The sequence below is a fragment of the Rhincodon typus genome, chromosome 30, assembly GCF_021869965.1.
Source record: "Rhincodon typus isolate 14 chromosome 30, sRhiTyp1.1, whole genome shotgun sequence".
In the NCBI taxonomy this organism is placed as follows: domain Eukaryota; kingdom Metazoa; phylum Chordata; class Chondrichthyes; order Orectolobiformes; family Rhincodontidae; genus Rhincodon; species Rhincodon typus.
Window position 1 is genome coordinate 10,571,964 of NC_063361.1, and position 25,592 is coordinate 10,597,555.

At 41.0% G+C, this 25,592-nt stretch overlaps 1 protein-coding gene across 1 annotated transcript in view; it reads right to left on the bottom strand.

The window, feature by feature from the left end:
- Positions 1–24,953, bottom strand: part of LOC125486548 (protein FAM171A2-like) — a 158,889-nt gene extending 133,936 nt beyond the window's left edge. Inside the window, exon 1 of the mRNA XM_048614396.1 lies at positions 24,787–24,953. Within this exon, the coding sequence (XP_048470353.1) occupies positions 24,787–24,874 (88 nt within the window). The 5' untranslated portion in view covers positions 24,875–24,953. The remainder of the gene's footprint in view (positions 1–24,786) is intronic.
- Between the last annotated feature and the right edge of the window lie 639 nt (positions 24,954–25,592).

Below are 25,592 nucleotides of genomic sequence, written 5' to 3' on the forward strand. Positions count from 1 at the left end.
GATGCTGCTTGGCCTGCTGTGTTCATCCAGCCTTGCACCTTGTTGTCCCAGAATACAACAGTTGGTATTGCAGTGTCATCGGTCTCTTTCCAGAGTCACTGCACTCCCCTGTACCCTTCAAGCAAATGCGGCCATTTTTAGAAACTGGCATTTAAATTAAAATTTTAGAAATCTTGTTTGCTTCCCCCCAATTTAACAATTTTAAGGCACCTCCCGCCCTCAATTTTCTACCCATCTCTCCTGAAACTGGACATTCTCCTAGCTGCACTTGCAATACTACAGTACCTTCCTGAGGTCATCATGTCCCATTTGTTAAGTGATTGCCTGGCCATCAACAATACTGCTTATTCCAGCCTCACCCTTTATCAACATACAGGCATTTCCCAAAAATGGGTCACACATACTAAGACACTAAACATCAGACTAATTTGGTTCTAGAGATGAGGGAGTTGTCCTATGATAACAGGCAGAATAAACTGGGCCTCTATCATAGGACAACTCATTAGAAAAAAATGAGCAGTGCTTTCATTGAAATGTTAAAGATTCAGATGGAGGTTCATGCCATAATAAATGAGAAGCTGTTTCTCCTGGCAGGGAAAGATGTTGGAGATACATTCTTGTACAAAGAGCATGGGAGAGATAGTATAAAATAAACGGTACAAATCTAAATTCTTGTGGCATAGTGGTAGCATCACTGCCTTTGGGCTTGAAACTCCAGATTCAAGTCCCATCTGCCCAGACATGCAAGAAAACTTCCAAGCAGGTTGATTCAAAATAAATATAATTCTGAAAGGGTGTATAAGATCAGGGTGTACATGACAGGTAGGCAGTTATTATTAAAACATAAAGCATCCTGCACTTTATTAACAGGAGCACAAAGTAGAAAAGCAGAGAGGTTATGCTGAACTTATACAGACACTGGTTGGACCTCAGCTGGAATATGGTGTACAATTTTGCGTACTACATTTCAGGAAGGATGTAAATACACTGGGAAAAGTGCACAGGAGGTTTATGGGAATGGCACCAGGGATGAAGATAAATTTGAGAAGCTGGGACAGTTTTCCAAGCTGAGAAGATTTGATCGAATTCTTCAAATCATGAGGTTCTGGACAAAGCAGATTGGGAGAAACTGTTCCCATTTATAAAAGGATTGAGAGTGAGAGAACATAATCTGAAGTAATTTACAAAAGAATCAATGCAACAAGAAATTATTTTGTGACAAAGCTAGCAGTTGGGAACTGGAATGCACTGCTTCGAAATGTGGTGGAGGCTTTCAAGAAGGCATTAGATGATCATTTGAATGAAAGCAACGTACAGGGTCAAGGGGAAAAGGCAGGAGAATGGCACTAAGTCAAAATGTTGAACTGGAAACTGGGCACAGACACGATGAGCAGAAAATGGTCTCCTTCTGCCCCATAACAATTCCTTAATCGATGGCTAATCTAGAATATAGGAGTGCAGTCTCATTATAATCAGTTTATCATTTAGGATTCAGAGCAGGACAAATCCTTCTGAATCTTTAGAAGACACTACTCCAGAGAGTTGTAGATGACCCTCCAGTATATTCAAGGCTGGGCTCTCAAGGGATGAAGAGGCATTGAGTCATAGAGATGTACAACACAGAAACAGACTTTTTGGTCCAACTCGTTCATGCAGACTGGATATCCGAAATTAATTTAGTCCCATTTGCCAGCATTTGGCCCACATCCCTCTATACCGTTCCTATTCATGCACTCATCCAGATGCCTTTTAAATGTTATAATTGTTGTGGAAGACAAGAAAGTGAATCCCAGGCCATGATCAGACTGAATGGTAGAGCAGGCCCAAAGGTGTATGATGTATGCATGTTCTAGTTTCCTTCATTACCTTCTAATAATACTTGCTCAATAGAAATAGATTCAGTTCACAACAGGTTAAAAGGTGCTGCAGCTTCTAAACTCGTCTCAACACATTCTTGGTAACACAGTCTCTGGTGGCAATTTACCAGGGCAACAGTCAACAGAATTTCTGATCAATACATCTCCTAAGGATGAAGTAAATTACAGGCTGCAAACGTGACCAGGATTACAAAGGACATCTTTGAATATCATCCTTAACAAACAGTATCCAAACAACACATTCCTGCGAACAGTTCACTAATAGTCCAGGAAACTGGTCTGTTCTTGGCCAGACTGTGCTCATTCTCAACAAGAGGTAATCACATTTTGGAACAGCTGACACCCAATAGAAATATACACACAGAAGAGCAAAGCAAAGGACCTGTTTTTATATAAAACACCTTTCATGACCTCAGAATGCCCTAAAGCGTTTTCAGGCCAATGAAATGCTTTTCAGTCATGGTTATACTAAAGGAAATGCAGCAGTCCATTTGTAGACAGCAGGATCCCGCAAACAGCTTATGAAGCTCACCGGATAATCTGTTACAGTCACATTGGCTGAGGGATAAATGCTGCCCCAGACTCTGGGGACGACCTCCATATTCGTCTGCGATAGTGAAGCACATAGACATCAACAGCAGACTATAGTTTTAGTCCGTGCCCAGGTACAGTTTCAATCCAGCGACTGGAAGAATGACCTAGCTGAGCAATTACCCAATATGTACACTGGAATAGTCTCTGTGTAAAACAATCACAATCTTGCATGTGCAAATCAACAGAAATATTTGTCCAGCGCATATGTGCAAAGCATCGACTACGTGACGTTCCTTCACCAGATTCTTAGGTGCTTCACCAGAGCATTATCAAACTCTCTCACAACCAATCCACATACAGGGATAATAGGCATCATGTCCACAAACTCAGTTAAAGAGGTAAGATTTGAGGAACATTTTAAAAAGACAAAAGAGACGTTCAGCATGGAAATTTCAGAGTTTAGAGCCTCGTCGACTGAAGACTCAGCTCTAGGACTAGGATACGTGGAGCCCACATTTACAGATGCTAACAAAATAGGTGCAATGAATAACCGAGGCCACGATTCTGAAAAGCAAAGGAATCTAGGGGACAGTGATGGGATGATGGAATAGGCAATCATATGGCAGATGGAATTCACTGTTAGAAAATGTAAGATTGCACATTTATATTAAAAATTTATTACATATACTTAGCTTTCAGGAAAGACTGACAAACGAGGGTTTATGCTCACAGGTATTAAATAGAATTGTGGGATTATGGACAAATAGCAAAAACATAATGGAACACTGGGTTTTAAGAGGCATATGTTATAAAAGTTGTGATGTAATGATAAATCTGTAAAAGTGTGTGATCCTATTGGGAACAATTCCAAAATGCTGAGGAGAGCTTACAGCCCAAATCTGTAAGATTCTGCTTGGTATGAGGAAATACTGACACAGAGAAAGACTAGATAAATTGATTCTGTTAAAACAGAACAGTTCATAGAATGATTTAATAGAGGTCATGAAAATAATGGGAAAAAATGGGAAAGTATAGATAGCAAATGGCTGTTTCCAGTGATTGAAAATTGGGAATGAAGGGAGATGAGACAGGCATTAGCGTGAACAGCTTGGGCTAAACTGTCCATCTCCGTGTTAGAAATTTCTATACGTTTTAAAATATTCAACATCTCAGGACCAAGGACGATCTGCTTCCACTCCAGTTTGATGGGTTGCAAGATGGTGGAGTTGAATGCAGACTCTCTATTGGTTATATATAGCATGTACCCACACCTCCCTGCATTTGGTCCATATTCTTCCAGATATTTCTTCCTCATGTACTTATCTAAATGTCTTCTAAATGTTGGGAAGTCATGTTGAGGTTATACAGGACATTGATGAGGCCTCTTCTGGAATACTGTGTCCAGTTCTGGTTGCCCAGTTATAGAAAGGATATTATTAAGCTGGAGTGGGTTCAGAAGAAATTCACCAGGATGTTGCCAGGTATGGAAGGCTCGAGTTATAAAGAAAGGCTGGAGAGGCTGGGACTTGTTTTCACTGGAGCCTAGGAGGTTGAGAGGTGGCCCTTATAGAGATTTACAAAATATTGCAAGATATAGATAGAGTTAATGGTAGTTCCCTTTTGTCTAGGATGGAAGATTTCAACACTAGGGGACACATTTTTAAGGTGAGAGTAGAGAGATTTAAAAAAAAAACATGAGGGTCAATTTTTTTTTAAAACGCAGACAGTGGTTCACATGTAGAATGAACTTCCTGAGGAAGTGATGGATGTAGATACAATTACAACATTTAAAAGACATTTGGATAAGTACATGAATAGGAAGGATTTGGAGGGATATGGGCCAGGAGCAGGCAGTTGGGACTAGTTTAGTTTGGGGTTATGTTCAGCGTGGACTGGTTGGACTGAAGGGTGTATGACTCTATGACTATAACTGTACCCTCATCCACCACTTCCTCTATTTTATGAAAGAGGTTATGAAGGTGGCACAGGTTCAAACAAGTGAAAAGCAAATTTAATGGTGGATGTTAGAATGTTTTCTCTCATGTTAAGAGTAATCAGTAGGTCCATGTCAATGTTCACTTGAGATGAAGACGACAAGACACTGGAAAGAGGTGTATTGAAGAAGGACTTTAGGTTCTTTCTGAAAGATTGAGCTAAGTTCACCTTGGTAAGAGAATGTCACCAAGTTATTTCATTAATGAGGATATCATTATGTTAATCCTGAGTTCACCTCAGGTAGAAAACTGCATGCTCTGCAGAAGAGCTCAATGGATAACAATCGGAGTGCTGAAAGATATTTTTATCTTTCTGGCTTGGAGACTGATCAAACACTATTGGCATTCATCATCATCTAAAGCAGGCAGTGCTTCAACCCATGGGTAATTTATGTTTCACAAAGGGGCAGCTTTTACCAGAGGGTTTGTAGTTTGTCAGCATCAACTATTCAAGCCTGTTGGAAAAGGTGACTGGAGGCTATTCGCACCAATCAGATCCATTGGAAGGTGGCACTGCTCCGTCTTAACCAACCAGATTGGGTGATGTCTGTCAAGATCAATTAATGAATCACATTTCTTCCAACAGCAATTTGAAATGATATTAGCCCTCTAAAATTGTAAAACATCCCAAGGTGCTCGGCCAGAGAGCTATCAAGCAAAGTTTGACAACAAGCCACATAAGAGGTTATGACGAGAGATGTCCACAGCCTTTAACAAAAAAAGTGCATTTATATTGCAACTTGATGTAATAAAACATGCTTCACAGGAATATCTTTAAACAAAATTTGACACTGAGTCACATAAGGCGATATGAAAGCAGCCAGGAGTGTGGCAGAATAGATATATCTAGAGGATTATATAAAAAAAAGATAAAGGTTTCAGTACAGGGATGGAAGGATTGGAAAACAAGGATGAACATTTTTAAAACTGAAACATTGCTGGGCATGGGAGTAAAATGCATTTCAGCAAATATGCGTGAAGAGTAAACTCCAGGCAGTGCCAGTTTAGACAATGGTGGCCGATTGATTTGAGCTCATGATTATAGGGAGTATAACGTGTCAGGCCAGCGAGGCCAGTATTTGCAAAGATATGGGTGAGGGTTTCAGCAGCAGGTGGGTTGAAGCAGGGAGTCATGAAATAGAGCCAAAAGTAACTGAAAATTAATTCATGGAGAGATACAGTAACAATGTGTTTACTTAACATTTGTTCCCAAAGATTTTTTTTTAATTTTGACGTAAGGTAAGTAAATCAGCCCTCAATGTTTTCATTTTTCTAAAATATCTTTCTGGGAAATGTCCAGCAATTACCTTTAAAAATTTCAAACCCAGCTGTAACCACTTTTTGAGATAAGAAAGATGCTTCTAGTGAGAGTTGGGCTACATTTCAGTCTTTCGTTAAATTGCCAGAGTGTGGCTTAACAAATACTGCAAGATAGATAAGTTTTACATAATTTTAGAAACAGCACTGATACAAGAATGCACATAGAATCATAGAATTTAACTGAACAGAAGAAAGTAATTTGGCCTATCGAGTCTATACCGCCACCCAAAAGAGCTACCCAGCTAGTCCCATTCTCCAGCCCTATCTCCACAGCCCTCTAAATTCATCCATTTCAAATATATATCCAGCTCTCTTTTGAAACGTCCCATGGAATCCACCTCCACCACTCTCCCAGGCAGCGCATTCCAAATCCTAACAACTCCATGAGGAAGTTTCTCCTCATCTCGATCCTAGCTCTCTTGCTGACAATCTTCAAATTATGACCCCTAGTTACTGACATATCAACTAGTGGAAATAAAATGTCCTTCTTTACCCTATCAAAGTTGTTCATAACTTTGAATACCTCTGTAAGGGCATCTTTTAATCTTCTCTGTTCCAAAGCCTAATTTCTCCAGTCTTTCTTTGTTTCTAAAATCCCTCATTCCTGGTATCATTATAGTAAATCTCTTTTGCCCTCTCTCCAGAGCTTTAACATCCTTCTTTAAATAAAGTTGCCCAGAACTGAACACAGTCCTCCAAATGTGGTCTGCAGAGGTGCAACAGTAGGTTCATGCTTTTATACTCTCTGCCTCTATTTAAAAACACAAGGATCCTATAAGTTGCCTTAACAACTGATCTGGCCACCTTCAGAGAACCATGTACTTGAACCTTGATATCCCTCCGCTCCTGTATTGCCCTCAAAGTCGTACATTGATGAATGATGAGAAATATTCATAGAATTCCAACAGAGTAAAAGCAGGCCATTCAGCCCAGCAAGCCCACACCCACCCCATCCTACATTTCCTATGGCTAATCCACCTAGCTTGCACATCTCTGGACACTGTGAGCAATTTAGCCTGGCCAGTTCACCTAACCTGCACCTGTGGGAGGAAACCCACACAGGCACGAGGAGAATGTGCAAATTCCACACAGATAGTCACCCAAGGCTGTGTGGAATCGAACCTGGGTCCCTGGCACTATGAGGCAGCAGTGCCAACCACTGAGCCACTGTGCCAGTAATGAAGATGAAAACTTTTTCCTGTGGTTAATGGGAATAAATGTGGGCATTGACATTTGTGTTCTTAGGTGGGTCTGATTTGACCATCTCCAATGTTGGTTTGTCTGCAAGTACAGCACTTTAATACACAAATTTGAAAGTTATTTTCAAGTTGCTTATAACTGAAGGTACTTTGGTGATTGTGTTACCCTGAGAAGGGAGCCTACACCATTTACATTAATGATCAGTATCCCTGGGAAACATTTGTCCTGGTCAAGGTATTTTCCAATCAACCTGTTCAGAGATGTTATTACACACCTCTGGAGCAGCGAGAAACTTGAACCCAGGTCGCATGTGTTCTGGTCAATAATTATTCTCAATCCACATCAGTAAAACAATGTTACCTCAATGATGATTGTAGGACCTTTCAGTACATGAATGGCTTCCATTTTTCCCAGATCACACTACTGATGACACTTCAAAAATAATTTATTTGCTACAAAATGTTTTGAGACATCCAAGTTATAAAAGACCCTACACAAAATAAAGTCAGTGAAAAGAGGGAGTGTCTGCAAAATCTTCCAGAAAAATAATTTGTGAAAAGAAAAGCTCTCAATAAATAAACTGAGTAAGGTATTGGAGATTTGTTTAAAAATTAATCTCCAGAGCTGATTTCTGGATGCTCAGAAAAATAAACTTGTCTACACTGAATCCCAAGTATCTAAATTTAGGCTCAATCCATACAAATTTATTCTGTAGCTATAAGGAAACTGAATCTTCATTTCCAAATGGTGTCTCCACAGGGACTTCATCAAACATGATCAACTCCAAATTCTCTCTCTCTCTCTCTCTCTGCATATATTTATGCTCAGGGTAACTTTACAGCAACAAGGAGTGAAAGCAACAGGCAGAACACAATTAACCTAAGACTCACTGCTATCCCTCATCATGTCCGCATTAGATTTGACATTAAACCACAAATGAATTATTTTTCTGGGAGTGTTCTGAATGCCCCCCCCACTCCTCCACTCTGCACAGAATTTTTTTTAAAACTTTAGACTGAGATGAATTTGAAACCTCGATTCATTAAATTTACATCCTGTCCGAACTTGAATGTAAATAAAACTCCAAACACTGACACCAAATTGGTTTGCCAGTTTCTTCAAAAATGTTGATCAGGGTTCTGTTCATATATGGTACGTTCCTCAGTCACACGAACTAAGGAGAAAGTGGGTGAAATTTAATGCCCTTTCCTGAAGTGGTTTTGGAGGGGAAACGATGATGTTAAACCAGGCTACAGAGTATGGAGTGAGAACCTCACTGCCATTCCACCTCTGCCCCAATTCAGACAAGCTTCTAAAAGGGGCCTTCACATCAGTAATTAATGTACTCAGTGCCTGATCAAGGGACTGGGCATTGATGGAATGGGGGACCCACTGAAAACTGGCCACCTTCATCTGACCCTCTGACTCCCCCTATCCCCACAACTAGGGAACTGCACTGTATCCTCACTCACCTGTAGCCTGGTCCCTCCTTGATCTTGTGATTTTGGAGGCTGGATGGCCAGCTGCTGCCATCAAGGCCCACAACTTTGGGTGTGCGTCTGTCTGTGTGAGCGCCTGTCGGATTTCATTGCCCTTCAACCTAGTGAAGACCCACTGCTGGCCACCGGAATGCCAGATTAGAATTTACCCAAAGGAGGAGACACATGACTCTTCATAAGAGACTAAAAAGTATAAGAACAGAATTAGGTCATTTGGCCCAGGGTCTACTCTGCCATTCGATCATTACTGATACAGTTTTCAACTCCATTGTCCTGCCTTCTCCCAATAACCTTTGATCCCCTTACTTATCAAGAACCTTTCTCTGATTTAAATACACTCAATCACTTGGTCTCCACAGCCTTCTGTGGCAATGAGTTCCACAGATTCTCCATCCTCTGGCTGAAGAAATTCCTCCTCATCTCAGTTCTAAAGGTTTGTTCATTCTGACGCTGTGCCCTTTGGTCCTAGTCGCTCTGAAAAGTGGAAACACCTCTGCCAGGAAGTCAGTGACAGCATAAATTTTTTTTTTTAAGTTTTTTTTAAGATATATGAAGAACAAGAGAGAGGCAAGAGTGGACATTAGACTGCTGGAAAATGGAGGCTGAAGAAGTAGTAATGGAGAATAAAGAAATGGTGGAGGAATTGAATAGGCACTTTGCAGACATTTTCATGAGATAAAACACCAGTGGCATACCAGAACTTCAAGACAGTCTCAGGGCAGAGATAAGTGTAGTGGCCATCACTAAGGAGGTACTAGGGAAAGGTCTGAAGGTGGACTAATGACCGGGATCAGATGGACTACACCTCAGCATTCTGAACGAGATAGCTGAGGAGACTGTAAAGAAATTGGTGGTAATCTTTCCAGAATCAATGGAGTCAGAGAGGGTCACAGAGGACTTGAAAATGGCTGCTGTTAAGGAGGGAGAGAGGCAGAAAACCAGAACCTATAGGTTGATTAGTTTGACCTCAGTTGTTGGTAAGTTTTCAGAGTCCATTATGAAGGATAAGATTGCAGTGTACTTGGAAGTGCATGGTAAAATAGTGCTGAGTCAGCACAGCTTTGTCAAGGGGAGGTCATGCCTGACAAATCTGTTAGAATTGTTTGAGGAGATAACAGACAAGTTAGACAAAGGTAAGCCTGTGGACGTGATCAATTTGGATTTTCAGGAAGTCTTTGTGACAAGATGCCACACAAGATTAGAGCTATGGTGGTAGGTACTTGGAAGGATAGAGGATTGGCGGACTGGCAAAAGGCACAGCGTGAGGAAAAAAAGGGTCTTTTTCAGGATGGCAGCCAATGACTAGTGGAGTTCTGCAGGGGGGTGTGAAGGGACCATAACTATTCACACTATACATTAACGATCTGGACAAAGGAACTGAGGATGTTGTTGCTAGGTTTGCAGATGACATAAAAGATTGCTGGAGGGGCAGGTAGTGTTGAGGAAGCAGGGAAGCTGCAGGAGGACTTGGAAAGACTAGGAGAGTGGGCAAAAGAAGTGGCAGATGGAATACAATGTGGGAAAGTGTGAAGTTAATAGGAAGAACATCAGTGTAGACTATTTTCATAATGGGGAAAGGCTTCCAAAATCTGAAGCATAAAGATACTTGGGAGTCCTAGTTCAGAATTCTCAAGGTTAATATGTAGGTTCAGTTGGCAGTTAGGAAGGTAAATGCAATGTTAGTATTCATTTCAAGAGGGCTAGAATACAACAGCAGTGATGTACTGCTGAGGCTTTATAAGGCTTTGGTCAGACCACTATTGGAATATTGTGAGCAGTTGAGCCCTGCATTAAGGAAGGACGTGCTGTCATTGGAGGTGATCCATAGGAGGTTTACAAGAATTGATCCTAGGGATGAAGGGCTTGTCATATGAGGGCGGTTAAGGACTTTGCGTCTGTATTCAATGGAGTTTAGAAGGACGAGGGAGGATCTGTTTGAAACTTACAGAATACTGAGAGGCTTGGATAGAGTGGACGTGGAGAAGATACTTACACTCGTAGGAGATACTAGGACCTGAGGGCACAGCCTCAGAGTGAAGAGATAGCCCTTCAGAACTGAGGTTGAGAAGGAATTTCTTCAGCCAGAGGATGGTGAATCTGTGGAACACTTTGCCACAGAGGCCTGTGGAAGCTAAGTCATTGAATGTATTTAAGGCAGAGATAGGTTCTTGATTGGTAAAGGGATCAAGGCTTACGGGGAGAAGGCAGGAGAAAGCGTTTGAGAAACATATCAGCCATGTCCGAATGGCAAAGCAGATTCGATGGGCCAAGTGGCCTAATTCTGCTCCTATATCTGATGATCTTAGTAAGTGGCACATGGGAAAGGGGGTAGGAGAAGCACTGAGCAGGAGGTGGGAAACAGCCAACGGCAGTTAACTGGAAAAAGTAGCAAGTTATAAAAGAATATTCAGTTATTGAGTGCAGTTAGGTTGAAAGTGGATTTTGGGGCCCATTAGCCAATATATTTTTCATTTAAAAATTACAGGTCAGAAATATAACCCAATATTACTCCACTATTTCTCATAGGAAAATGATTTTCTTCCGGTAAGTTTTCTTCAAGCACACCAATTTTTAGGAACACATTAGGAGGTGCTAAACAAGTGATAGCTGTCGTATGATCCTTTCCCCCAATAAATTGGCACTTATTGCCAAGGATCAAAGATGACTGCACATGCCGATATCAGTAATATATCGGCATATATTACCGATATATATATCCTTAACTGATCTAGTTCCCATACAGTTAGCACCTTCATACGAATGTAATAGGTGTTCAAATAACAATTTTAAAGCAGATCCTTATCCTATAATATTACCCTTACAAGTTGCAAAGTGCAACAAGCATGTTTCCAAAGGTAAGGGTAAAACATCCTGTTTACATCCACCCTGTCGCAACCTGTATAAAGTTTTGCATGCTTCAATAAGATCACCTCTCATTCATAGAGTCATACAGCATAGAAACTGATGCTTTGGTCCAATCAGTCCATGCCGACCATAATCCCAAACTAAACTAGTTCCACCTGCCTGCACTTGCCCCATATCCATCCAAACATTTCTTATTCACGTACTTATGTAAATGTCTTTTACATGTGGTAACTGTACCCGCATCCAACACTTCCTCTGAAAGTTCATTCTACACACGCACTCTCCGTGTAAAAAAATGCCCCTCATGTCTTTTTTAATTCTTTCTCCTCTCACCTTAAAAATATTCCCCCTAGTCTTGAAATTCCCTACACTAGGGAAAAGACACCTGCCATTCACGTTATCCACCCCTCATAATTTTATAAACCTCTGTAAACGTCACCCCTTAACCTCTTACATTCCAGTGAAAGAAATCCCAGGCTATCCAGCCTCTCCCTATAACTCAAACCCTCCATTCCCGGCAACATCCCGGTAAATCTCTTCTGAACCCTCTCCAGCTTAATAAACCTTCCTATAACAGGGCAACCAAAACTGTGTTCCTGAAGAGGCCTCACTAACATCCTGTATATTCTTCAAAACTCTAAAGATTACAGGTCCAGTTTCCTCAATCTCTCTTCATAAAACAATTCCACCATCTCAGGAGTGAACCTGGTGAATCTCTATTGGACTCTCTCACAGGCACTCTCTCACTTAGGAAAGGAGACCATAATTGTACGCAGTAGTACTGTGCACTAATTGGGTTGCTGCAACAAAGAGACAACCTTCTTGTAATTTCTGTTTGGTTCTGAAATGCCGCAGGTATTTGACTATCTCAGACACAATTCAAAAACGAGAGGTCAATCATTTCACTGAAAATGCAATACAATCATGTTTAACAGACATCATGAGAAATTTTTCTGCACTGTTCCTGTATTATCCCATTTTCACAAGTTTGAGCTATAGGGCGAGGCTGAATAGGCTGGGGCTATTTTCCCTGGAGTGTTGGAGGCTGAGGGGTGACCTTATAGAGGTTAATAAAATCATGAGGGGCATAGATAGGGTGAATAGCCAAGATATTTTGCCCAGGGTAAAGGAGTCCAAAACTATACGGCATAGGTTTAAGGTGAGAGGGGAAAGATTTAAAAGGGAGCTAAGGGACAACTTTTTCCACACAGAGGGTGGTGTGTGTATGGAATGAGCTGCCAGAGGAAGTGATGGAGGTGGGTACAATTACAACATTTAAAAAGGCATCTGGATGGGTACTTGAATAGGAAAGGTTTAGAGGGATATAGGCCAAATGGGACTAGATCAGTTAAGGATATATGGTCAGCTTGGACGAGTTGGACCGAAGGGTCTGTTTCCCTGCTATATAATTCTATGACTCTAAGCTCAACTAATGATCTCGATTCTACCTCAAAACTGGCAACACAGGGAAATAAAAGTGATCATTGATGCGGCATGTATCCACATGAGGTGATACATTCTAATGCTAATGATGGACGTGGTGATTTAATCTCTATTTATATCTAATACAACTGAATTTGTCCTCAGGTGCCATTGCAATGATTCATTCTAAGCAAAGACTCTTAAATTCCTGATAAGCACAGACTCTGGAGATCCCATGCACTCATCCTGATACAGGAATCTAGGATGCTGCCCATGCTGTCTCTTGAACACTTCCAGCATCCCACCCAGATCATTTCAACAAAAAGCAAAACATTACAAATGCGAAGTGAAATGAAACATCAATGTTAGAAACACTTAGCAGGTCAGGCATCCTGAGGGGAGAGAGGGTGGCCATTTTTGACAAAGAGGTCATCAACCAGGCGTGCTAACCCAATCTCTCTCTCTCTCTCTCTCCAAAGATGCTGCCTGATGTGCTGAGTGTTTTAGCATCATCCTATTTTACTCCTAATCATTCAAAATATAGTTCATTTTTTTGTGTGAGGGTGACATCAGTCCTCAAAGCTGTGATATTCTGACAGCCAACTTCACAATTCACCATTTTTGAGACTTAAGTGTCAACTTCTCACTGAGAATTTTAATTCATAAAACAAACTCCTACATTCCCAGAGAATCATGATGATCATTCTTCACACCTTGCACCCCACCATCCCCACACAAGGTTAGGCACAATGAAGAATTTGCATTTACATAGCACCTTTCCCAAACTTACTGAATATCAACATTTCAAAACCAATTATGTAATTCTGTAGCACCTCTAGTTACACAGTAAAATGTAGCAGCCAATTTACACCCAGCAAACAGCCAGAAGATAAATCTATTTTTGGATATAGGATTGGAAGAAAGTACTGGGTGACCTCGATGGGATTTTACCACAATTGATGATGGTTGTCATGGTCATCATCCTCCAGACTAGCTTCTGAGTTTCTGGATTTGATTATTGAATTTAAATTCCACCAGGGCCCATAGTGGGATTCAAACCTGTGTTCTCCACAGCATTAGCCTCTGGGATCACAAACTCAGTGACATTCCCACTCTGCTACCATCTGCTCTTGGAAGGGTTAAGGCGTACAGCCAATAACATATTCCTGCTTTAGGAAGGATATTATTAAATTAGTGCAGAAAAAGATTACAAGGATGTTACTGAGGCTAGAAGGTTTGAGTTATAAGGAGAGGCCGGATAGGCTGGGACTCTTTTTCACCGGAGCACAGGAAGCTAAGGGGTGACCTTATAGAGGCTTATGACATCATGATGGTCATGGATATGATGAAAATCCAAGGTCTTTCTCTCCACGGTAGGGGTGCCCAAAACTAGACGGCATAGGTTTAAAGTGAGAAGAGGAAGATTTAGAAGGGACCTGAGGAGCAATGTTTTCACACAGACAGTGACGCATGTATTCAACAAGCTGCCACAGGAAGTGGTGGAGGAAGGTGCGGTTATAACATTTAAAAGGCATTTGGACAGTTACATGAACAGGAAAAGGTTTAGAGGGACGTGGGCCGAATGTAAGCAAACAGGACTGGTTCGAGAAATTTGGTCGGCATGGAGGAGTTGGGCCGAAGGGTTTGTTTCCATCTTGTATGGGTCTACTGGGACACCAGGATAACTGCCCTGCTCTCCTGTATGGGATATCCTACATCCATCTGAAAGGTTAGACTGAGCTTCAGTTTATTCAGGTTCATGTCTCATTGGAAAAGGAGGCACATCTGGCCAGGTAGCATTCACTCCAACATCTTGCTAAATGTCAGTCTAAATTATGAGACAAATCACCGGATAAGCATTTGTACACAGGAACCTCTGAGCCAAGGCTCACTTAAGGAGGATCCTTTATTCAAAAAAGATGAAACAGTAAGGGATAAACTTTGAAAGTAAAAAGAGCTAAGATGAGCTCAGCCTGGACTGTAATGGGACTAGAGGACTCACAGAAGAGATAAATGGGCTATGGATAGGATATTAAACTCATAAAAAAGGGATCTAGTAAAAATGACATAACCCTGAAGATAAAGGCAACAGTAGAATGATAATAAAGGTCAGACAAGGCTGAAGAGTAAAGGGTAACAAAACAGACAGCAAACATAGAAGATACATTAAAAATAAACTGTCTGGCACAATTGATAAAAATGAATTAAACTGCCAGCAGAGGAATCTGCACAGCATTTGAAAGGAAACAGGGAACTGGAGTCAACAAGGAGTCAGATGTGGTTGGGATAACTGTAATTTTGCATAACAAAGAACAAGATAGCAACTTGAATTGTGCAAATTATATTGTAGCTCAAAAAGATAGAAAAAAGGAGGAAGGATTAGGTAGCTGTGCAAAAATGAATATCAACTAACACTTATGTAAAACAGAATAGCCACCCACCTAACCACTAATACAGATCTGACCCTATTAGATTTAGATTTATTTAATATTGTCACTTGTACCTTGGTACAATGAAATGCGGACCGGATTATAGAATAAATTACTGAATAAATTGTACAAATGGTAAAATACTAGCAGATCTGGATGAGAGTTGGAAAGGCTTTCAGGCTCTCTCACTTTTTCTGTCAATAAGAGACAAACGTTAAAGTAAAACCAGCTAAAAGCTTTCCTTCTCAATGGGGTGGCTTGTAAACCTGAAAGTTTCAAATATCACATTTCTCACATGAATGATAGGGAAAACAAAAATAGATTACATTAATTTGGTTATTCTACCTGGTCATCTAAAATGCAAGTGAAGTAGAGCAAATCTACCAAATGTCCAGGAAACATAAAATGAAAATGGAAGATTTAAATTACTCCTAAATAAAATGAGATAACAGGAAAAGGGAATAGAGATTTTACAGCATAATCAGGATTGCTTTGCTATCTAGTATTTTAAAAAATCCCAACATGAAAAAAAAATCACAAAAAAATAGTAATAGGAAATGTACCAGAAGCAAGAGAGGTTAGTGTAGAGGAATATCTGGGTATTTGCTGTAATAATACAGTAATGTTTACTATAATGATTAAGGCAAAGACCAAAGCAATAAGCTGGACAAAAGTATTTGAAGGCATGAGAGTGGAACTGCAGGAAGTAAACTGGATAAATAATGTACAGATAGCAGTGAGAAAAACACTTCAAATACTGATTAATAGGTTTCAAGTGAAATATACCCTGTTGAAACAAAAAGAAACTGCCCAATATTGAAACCGCATGGATGAATAAAGAGACGTGGCTTTGAGCTATAGGGAGAGGCTGAAAAAGCTGGGGCGATTTTCCCTGGAGCGTCAGAGGCTGAGGGGTGACCTTTTAGAGGTTTGTACAATCATGAGGGGCATGGATAGGGTGAGTAGCCAAGATCTTTTCCCCAGGGTAGCAAAGTCCAAAAATACAGGGCATAGTTTTAAGGTGAGAGGGGAAAGATTTAAAACGAACCTAAGACACAACTTTTTCACACAAAGGGTGGTGCATGTATGCAATGAGCTGCAGAGGAAGTGGTGGAGGCTGGTATAATTACATTTAAAAAGACAGCTAGATGGGTACATGAATAGGAAGGGTTTAGAGGGATAAGGGCCAAATGCTAGGAAATGGGAGGAGATCAATTTAGGATATCTGGGCAACATGGATTATTTGGACCAAAGGGTCTGTTTCCATGCTGTACAGCTGTATGACTCTGAGATGTGGTCTAAAATGAAATCAATTACAACAACTACACGAAAGACTTAGACAAGGAAGAGGATGAAAAAGGACATAGCACAGGCAAGGGAAAGAACAAATCAGAAAAGTAAAGAGGAATTGCAACATTTAATATTGAGAAAAGCAAAAGTAGAGAAGTTTGTACAGACACATTTATAACAAAAGAAAATCAGGACAGGGAAAAGACCGACTAAGGCAAGCTCAACTCATAGGTAAAAGCAGAAAATAACACAAAAATTGAACAGGTGACTGGTTTTGCTAAACAAAGAGGCAAATGCTGAACATAACGTGAGAAGGGATACAGCGAAATTATACTAGGGGTAAAAAGGGATAGATAATTGTTCAGCTAGTCAAATTTAGACAGGATAGAACTCCAACCCCAGTCAAACTATTGTCATACAAAAGAAATAACAGAGGTGTTTAAGACAGACAGACACGCACACACACACGTTTATCAGGAAAGGAAACGGACACAAAAGAAGAGCAGACAGCTATGCCATTCTGACAAAAAGAGAGGCAGTAGTAATCCAGGGCACTTTAGACTTCTTGGTTTAATACTGACGGTAGGGAAAGTAACAGAATCTTTATTCAAAGATATAATAGAAAAACATCTAGAAACTAAAATGAATGTTTGAAAAAACCAGAAGAGCATGCTTAGCCAAACTTACTGAATTCTTTAAAGGAGTAACTGAAAGAGTTGTCAGTAAAGGTTATATATTTGTATTTTCAAAAAGGACTTTGACTAGATATCATAAAATAGACTTATGAATATGGTTACAGCATGTGGATTTAAAAGCCAAGTAGCAGAATGCATTGCAAGCTAATTACAAAACAGGAAACTGAGTAGGAGCTAAGGGTAGGTAATGGGGAGTGCTAGGAAGTTAGATGCTGTGTTCATTAGGAATCAATCCTGGAATTACTGCTTTTTCACAATTTGCATTAATAATTTGGATAAGTTAGACAATAACCAAGAAATCCAATTGAGAAGTCAGCAGAAAATGATTAGAATGTGGAGCTTACTATCAAGAAGAGTTGGTTGAGGTGACTAGCATCAAGACATTTAAAAAGAAGCATATGAGGGAGAAAGGAAATGAAGAAGTGTTAAAAGGATTAGATAAAGAAAAACGGAACAACTGTTGTGTGGAGCAAAATGTCGCAATAGACCAATTAACCAAAGTAAAACAAAGACCCACGGATGCTGAAAATCTGAAATGAAATCAAATTGCTGGAGAAACTCAGCAGGTCTGGCAGCATCTGTGGGGAGAAAAGAGAGTTAAGGTTTCAAGTCTAATGACTCTTCATCGATTGGACCAAACAGCTTGCTGCAAATTCCATGTAACAATGGAATTATTTATTTGGTTGGAGGTGAATATGCTACTTTTAGAACAGCTTGGACTGTCTGCAATTTTAATATAATTGGAGGCTGCAAAATACTAACTGTCATACTAAATTTGGTCCCAGCCTATAATGAGACTCATGCAAGGTAACCTGAACGTTAAATTTATTCTAATATGATCTTACACATGTAAAATAAAGGCATAAGACAGGCTTGCCTTTATGTAAAGCCATTCACATAATCAGAATATCCCAAACACTTTACAGTCAAAGAACTATTTTTGAAGTATAGTCACGTTTGCAATGTAGAAAATTTGACAGCAAGTATGTACATACAGCAATGAAGTAATCTGACCAGGTAATCTGCATTCATTATGCATTGAGAGATAAGCAGGAGAACTCTCCTGTACTTCCATGAATGGTGCCATAGCTTCTCTTACATTTACTCCAGAGGGGAGACAGGATCTGACTACAACACCTCACCCAAATACCAGGACGTTTGGAACTACAGTGCTCTCTTAGGACGGCAAAGTAGTGTAATCCTGAATTGTATGTTCAATTCTCTGGAGTTCGCCTTGAATTTCCACAATGCTGACTCAGAGATGAGTGCTAGCATTGCCCCACAATTGACACAGAGGATGTGATTTATTCAAGAAAGACTTCTATATTGATGCTGAACTTTAGATTAAAATACAGTAAGGAATGGGTGTGTAGTGATCTCAAGAATCAGTCATTACACAAGAACTGCTTCCTTTTCAATTAACTCTTTGCACTGCCTTCTTCCACAATTGTACAGGGTTTTGGTGAGACAACATCTGAAGTGTAGTGCACAGTTCTGGGTTCCATGTTTAAGGAAGGATACTCTTCTTGGAGACGGTACATTGAAGGTTCACTAGATTGTCCCTGGGATGAGATTTTCCCACGTGAATGGCTGAGTAAATCGGGCCTATCATCTCTGGAGTTTAGAAAAATGAGATAATTTCATTATACAGGAATTCTAGAGGCAATCGACTGGGTCCATTCAGCAAGGCTGACCTGCTGTGCTTTTCCAGCTTCACATTTATTGACTCTAGCTTCCAGCATCTGCAGTCCTTAACTGTCTCCACTTCTACGCGAGGAATTGTTTTTTTTTTCCCAGGAGTGAATGAAAAGAAATTTCTCCACTCACAGGATTGTGAAGCTTTCAAAATTGTCTAGCCCAGAGTGTTGCAGATGCTCCGTCAGAGTATATTGAGGACCGTGATACATTGATTTTTGGTCTTTCAGGGAATTAAAGGATATGGGCACCAGGCAAACCTCGGAGCTGAGGTAGAACATCAATTGATGTGATTATGATCTACTCCTGCTCCTATTTACAAAGTTATAATTCCAATTTCCTTTGAATTGGTAAATCTCTCTGCTAGGGATGCAACACATGTTTACTATGTTATTCAATATGACATAGGTGTCTGACAAGTCAAACTCTGTGCAACCTCCACAAATCAGGTTCCCCTTTTAAAAAAAAAAGTTTTAACTTGACATGGGTGCCTTTGGCTAGGCCAAAATTTCTTGCCCATCTCTAAATGCCCTCAAAAGTGTTGTGCTCAGCTGTCTTCTTGGAATGTCCATCTGGTGTTGATAAAACAATGCGGTTAGAAAAGGATTTCCAGATCTTAGACCCCCAGAATGAGAATAAAATTTTAAATCAGGATGGTATGTGACTGAGAAACAAACTTGTAGGTAGTGGTGTTCCCACGCTTCTGCTGCTGCTCACGTCCTATTTGAGGGCAGAGGTGAAGAGTTTGGAAATGCTGTCAGGAGGCTTTGAGAGTTGCAGCAGTGCAGTTTGTAGTTGATTAATGACTCACTGTTTCGGAGGTGGAGGGAGTGAATGTCTACGGTACAGATCAAGCAGACTGCATTATCCTGAATTGTGCCAACGTTCATCAACATCCTTGGAGCCATACTCTTCCAATTTTCAGTAAGGCTATTGTTCAAGATTGGAAAGTGGAGACAGAGAATGACAGATTTGAGAGCAAGAATATACCTCCTTGAACTTTGAGAGAAACAAGTAGTACACAATATAATCAAGCAGAGTCAGCATGGCTTCATGAAAGGGAAACCAGGCCTGGCAAATTTTCTAGATTCTTTGAGGAGGTAACATGCAGTATAGGCAAAGGAAAAGTAGAAGATATATATATATTTGGATTTTCAAACAGCACTTCATCAGGTACCACACATTAGGCTACTTAATAAGGTAAAATAATAAGATAAGAGCCCATGGTGTTGGAGGTAGTGTGTTAGCATGGTTAGAGGACTGGCTAACACAGAAGTCAGAGAGTTGGGTACAGGGGTATTTTCAGGAAAGCAACCTGTAAATAGTGAAGAGCCACAGGGATCAGTGCTACAGCCCAATTATTTACAACATAGCGAATTGAATGAAGAAGGTAAATGTACCATGGCCAAGTTTGCAAATGACACAAAAACAGGTGCGAAGGCAAGAGACGAGGATGACAAAAAAAATCTGCAAACAGGTATCAGCAGGTTAAGTGAGTGGGTGAAAACTTTCAAATGGAACAAGATGCGGGAAAATATGAGCTAATGCACTTTAGCAGGAAGAACAGAGGAGCTGGATATTACTTAAATGGAGAAAAACTGCGAAAGTTGTGGAACAGAGGGATTCGGGAGTCCTCATCCATGAATCATAAAACACTAGAATCCACGTACAACAGGTAGTAGAGAAGGCAAATGGAATATTGGCCCTTATTTCAAAGGCAATGAAGTATAAAAGTAAGGAAGTTATGCTAAAAATATACAAGAGCACTATTCCGAACACAGCTGGAATACTGTGAACAGTTCTGGGCCTTTTATCTAAGGGAAGAAAAGTTGGCACTGGAGGCAATCCAGAGAAGGTTCACTAGGCTGTAACCAGTTATGAAGGGATTGTCTTAATGGAGAGGTTGAGTGGGTTGGGCCTGTACTCATTGGAATTTAGAAGAATTACAGGTGACTTCATTGAATTATACAATATTCTTAGAGGACTTGACAGGGTACATGCAGAAAGGCTGTTTACTCTCATGGAAGAATCTAGGATCAGAGGGCATAATCTCAAAATATGGGATTGCACATTTAAAACAGAGATGAGAAGGATTTTCTTCTCCCCGAGGGTAATGAATCTGTGGAATTCTTTCCCACAGAGGGCTGTTGAGGCTGGGTAGTTAAGTATGCTCTAGGATGAGATAGGCAGATTTTTAATCAGTAAGGAAATCAAGGGTTACAGGGAAAGTCAGGAAAGTGGAGTTGAGGATAATCAGATCAGTCACGATCTCATTGAATGGTAGAACAAACTTGATGGGCTGAATGTCCTCCTTCTACTCCGATGACTCAAGGTTTTATCAGGTCAGTGTGAACTAAACTATATTAGCACAAATGTCTTGTTCTCCTTTGTCCAGCATTCACAATATCAACAGCTGAATGTAAATCATGCATATCAAATGAAGTATTTGCATAATCTACTGGATCCAACCTGCTGAGGTGCTGTTGAATGGCAGACTCCTCTTGAAATAAACATTGGCTGGAAACAGTAAAAAATTTCACCTATTGGATTTCCACTGTGCAATTTCTTTAACAAGTACCTACAGTTGTCAGTTTAATTTTTAATTGTAGGAATCAGGTACAATTATTTTACAGTTTCTTCGATGAGATTTCCCATTACTTGATGCCAGGCTGCTGTGCAAAATAAGGCTTTCCCTTTGGAACTGAACCATTCAGTTCAAACCAAAACAAGCTTCTGCTTCAATCTCTGATCAATGCAAAGTTAGTTGATCTCAGACAAACCTGTTGTTCATGATCTGCAGATGCCGGTGTTGGACTGGGGTGGACAAGGTCAGAAGTCATACAACATCAGGTTATAGTCCAACAGGTTTATTTGGAATCACACAAGCGTTTGGAGCACAGCCCCTTCGCAGGTGCACCTGACAAAGAGGCTGCACTCCGAAAGCTTGTGTGAAACCTGATGTTCAGTACAGTACAATAGACATTCAACAGAAAAGGAAAATCAGATTCCCTTCCTAGTGTGGCTGTACTGGTTTCTGTTGGAAAATGCACACGTAGAAATGTTAATTTTTTTCTCTGTTATACAGGCATTATAGTAAGCTGTACTTTATTTTTTCCATCCCCAATCACCCTGATTTGTTACAAATTAGATGTTTGTTCAATCACTTCCAACATACCAACTGGTATGGCAACTGCTCTGCCCAGGACTATAAAAAGCTGCAGAGTGTTGTGAACAGAGCCCAGTCCATCATGCAAACCAACCGTCCATCTACTGACTCCATCTAGACTTCTTGCTGCCTCGGAAAGGTAATCAATATCATCAAAGACCCCTCCCACCCCAGAGTTATAATCTCTTCCAATCTTTTCCGTCAGGCAGAAGATACAAAAGCTTAAACACACACACCAACAGGTTCAAGAACAGCTTCTTCCCTGCTGTTATTAGACTTCTGAATGGACCTCTAAAATTTTAAATTTAAATGTTGATCTCACTCTTTGTGCACCTTCTCTGCAGCCGTAACATTGTATTTCTTGCTCTGTTCTATTACCCTTATGCACTTTGTATGGTATAATCTGCCAGTACTGCATGCAAAACAAAAGTTTTCACTGTACCTAGATACATGTGACAATAATAAATCAAATCAAATCAAAAACTTCAATAAATGACAGCAAGTTTCCTTGCCGAAAGGGCATGCATGAACTGGTTGAGTTTTTAAAGGAAGCTAACAACTTCACAATAGCAGCTTCTGTTCTTATAAAACACTGAGTACAAATTCTGAAACTGACATGGTAGGATTTGAATTCTACCCCCTGTGGGTTATTAGTCAAAGTCACAAGATTATAATCTAGCAACATAGCCAAACACCACTGTATGCATGATGATATCAGAATGATTCCATATTGGAGTTTGACTGCATCCCGAGAATCAAAATGATCCATGACTCCTCCAACTGTCAATATAGAATCATACAATCCTTACTGTATGGAAGCAGGCCATTCAGTTCATCAAGTCCACACTGACCCTCTAAAAAGCATCCCACATATATCCACCATATGCTATCCCTGTATACCAATCCTCCGAGCCTGCACAGGCAATTCAGCATGGCCAATCCACCTAACCCGCTCATCTTTGGACAGTGGGAGGAAACCGGAGCACCCGGAGGAAACTCACGCAGACACGGGAAGAATGTGCAAACTTCACACAGACAGTCATCCAAGGCTGGAATCAAACCCAAATCCCATTTCCGAAGGGTCTAGACCCGAAACGTCAGCTTTCCTGCTCCTCTGATGCTGCTTGGCCTGCTATGTTCATCCAGCTCTACACCTTGTTGTCCCTGCATTGTGAGGCAGCAGTGCTAACCGCTGAGCCACCATGCTGCCATGTGTACAATTAGCACTTGGAGAAGGACATCCAAGTGTGCAGGCCACCCTCCCTTCTAGCTCCCAACATACAACAAGACAATCAAACACTTGCCGATTTCAGGGTAAAAATTCAAAATTAAAACATTAACAAAAATCACCCATTACATTTCCTTGCCCATCACAATATTAACATTTGAAAGAACCATCATTGCCTCAGGAAAACATTACCATGCAGCCACAATAAATCTGAAGCTGCCTTGTTTGCGTACAGGGAGCAGATGCTCCTCTTCCTGTCCTCATTTCTCAAACAGCAAGCATCCAGGCCCATGTGAAGTACTAGGGGAGGTATCACACAAGAGCTAGGGTCATTTATCCTCCCCAGAAGGGGAGCCTCTCCCTCATCTGTTCAATTTCAGAAAAGTTTTGTCTGAGCTTGGAGGCCAAGTTAATTTCCATCAAGGTTAGGGATGGTGGTGTGAGGACAGGGATCTCTGGTGGTGATGTGAACTGGGGAAGTGGCAGAAGAAGAAAGCTGACAAATTTGGTAATCAGATCTTGGGCAGAGAGGGGAAAAGATCAGTTTCAAAACAACAAACTAAATTTAAAATCTGCAGTCATGATTGCCCCTCCTTAATGAGACCACCTCAATTGTAGATGTGAGCAAGGATTAAAAGAAAAATGTCTGGGGTTAAAATTCATTTTGCGCCCTAATTGTCATCAAGCAAATTAAATCTACTAGACAACTTAACCCCATTTACAGCAATTATGTTCTCTGTGCTGTGCCTCCCGATTAAAGGTAGCCCATGCTATTTTGTTTTAGATTATAGTCCAGTCAATTGCCATTAACTGGAGGGAAGCCTAAGTTTTTTTTGTTAGAGTGAGGTTGTTTTAAATGATATCCTCTTTCCCAAGTATGGGAAATGCGAGCTGGATTCTTTGCATCATTGTCTTCACGCTTAGCTTCACGTTGTAGGGTTAAAGGGGGATAGCATGGGGCAAAACAATTAAACAATGAAGCAAAACCGCCTTGTACACCCAGTAAGCAGTGAATTGTAAACACAAGACACGTACAGAAGCCTCCATCCAGTCGGCCTCGGAGCGACCCGCTTGTTACACACACCCTGTTGACAAGACCAACAGGGGATCGCGTTAGCTGCAATCCAAACGTGCTCGTCTATTTCAACAGATGAAACTCCCCCAACGCCCCCATGACCAAAGAGAGAGAGAAAAAAAGAGAGGAGCTTGAATAAAATAAGCAAAGCGGTGCCCTCCCTTTCATTGCAGAGGAATAGACAACACATTCCCATTGCCTGTCTCTGTCTCTCAGCCCCCGGTCATTGTTCATCTCAACACGGATTCCCCAAGCGGGTTATATATATATGTGTGTGTGTGTGTGTGTTTGTACCATTCAGACATTCTTTCCCCTGCCGCCCTTACAAAGACTGGATTAGACAGGGAAATGAATGTGGTGTGCAGTTCAAATCGTTTCTGTCCCCACCCTCGCTTTTTTTTAAATAAACCGACTGGAAAGTGATTTCTCTCTCTTCCCCCACCCGCCCCCAGTATTTGTGACCCCGCACCGTGCTGCCTTCATTGTGCTACACTCACCGTGTACAGCTGCACCGTGCAGCGCTTTGGCGACGCTGGAACCGAGAAAGCACAGGAGGCTGAACCTCACAGCCGCAAGAGGTGGCATTCTTACAGGGACATCACTGGAGAGCGCGTCCGCCTCTCAGATCTCAACCATCCCTCCGCATCGCCTGCAACACGCTGAGGCTGATGCTTCCGAAACCTCCTTCCATCCCCCTTCCTCCCCAACACCACTACCCTCCTCCTCCTCTCTCCCTCCCTCCCCCCCACTGCGCTCCAGCCACATCAAATTCGCAAATCGCGTAATGGTCTGTTTCAGTGTCTTCAGAGAAAGGGGGAGGGAGGCAAAACAGAAAGGAAAATAAAATTGCATTCATTTCCCAGCGCCATCCTCTGTCCCACTCTGGCATAGCGGCGACCAGCGTCCGTCCTTCTGTTTGCATATGTATTAAAAAAAAATTAGTACCCTGCCCCTGGCCTTATTTAGGTTTACAACCCGACCCTAACAAGTGCCCGGCAAGGCTGTTCATTCAAGGGTCAAGTTAAATTGGTGCAATTTGATTTGGTGTCTTTGAGATGTGGTTACAAAGAGAGATTACTCCCCAGTTCAAGATACACAGAACGGGAAGTGGGGAGAGGGTTTGCATTTAAAGGTCAGTCATCATTAAGGGGTCACATTCTTACTGGATTGAAGAACATGAGTTCAAGTTCCACTCTAGGCGACAGAGAATCTAATCCAGGTGGGTGGCCCAGTTTTCCTGGCCTTAAGCAGTCCCTCAAGTGACCTATGGGCTCCGATATGGCTGACAGGTGCCAAGAAGTGG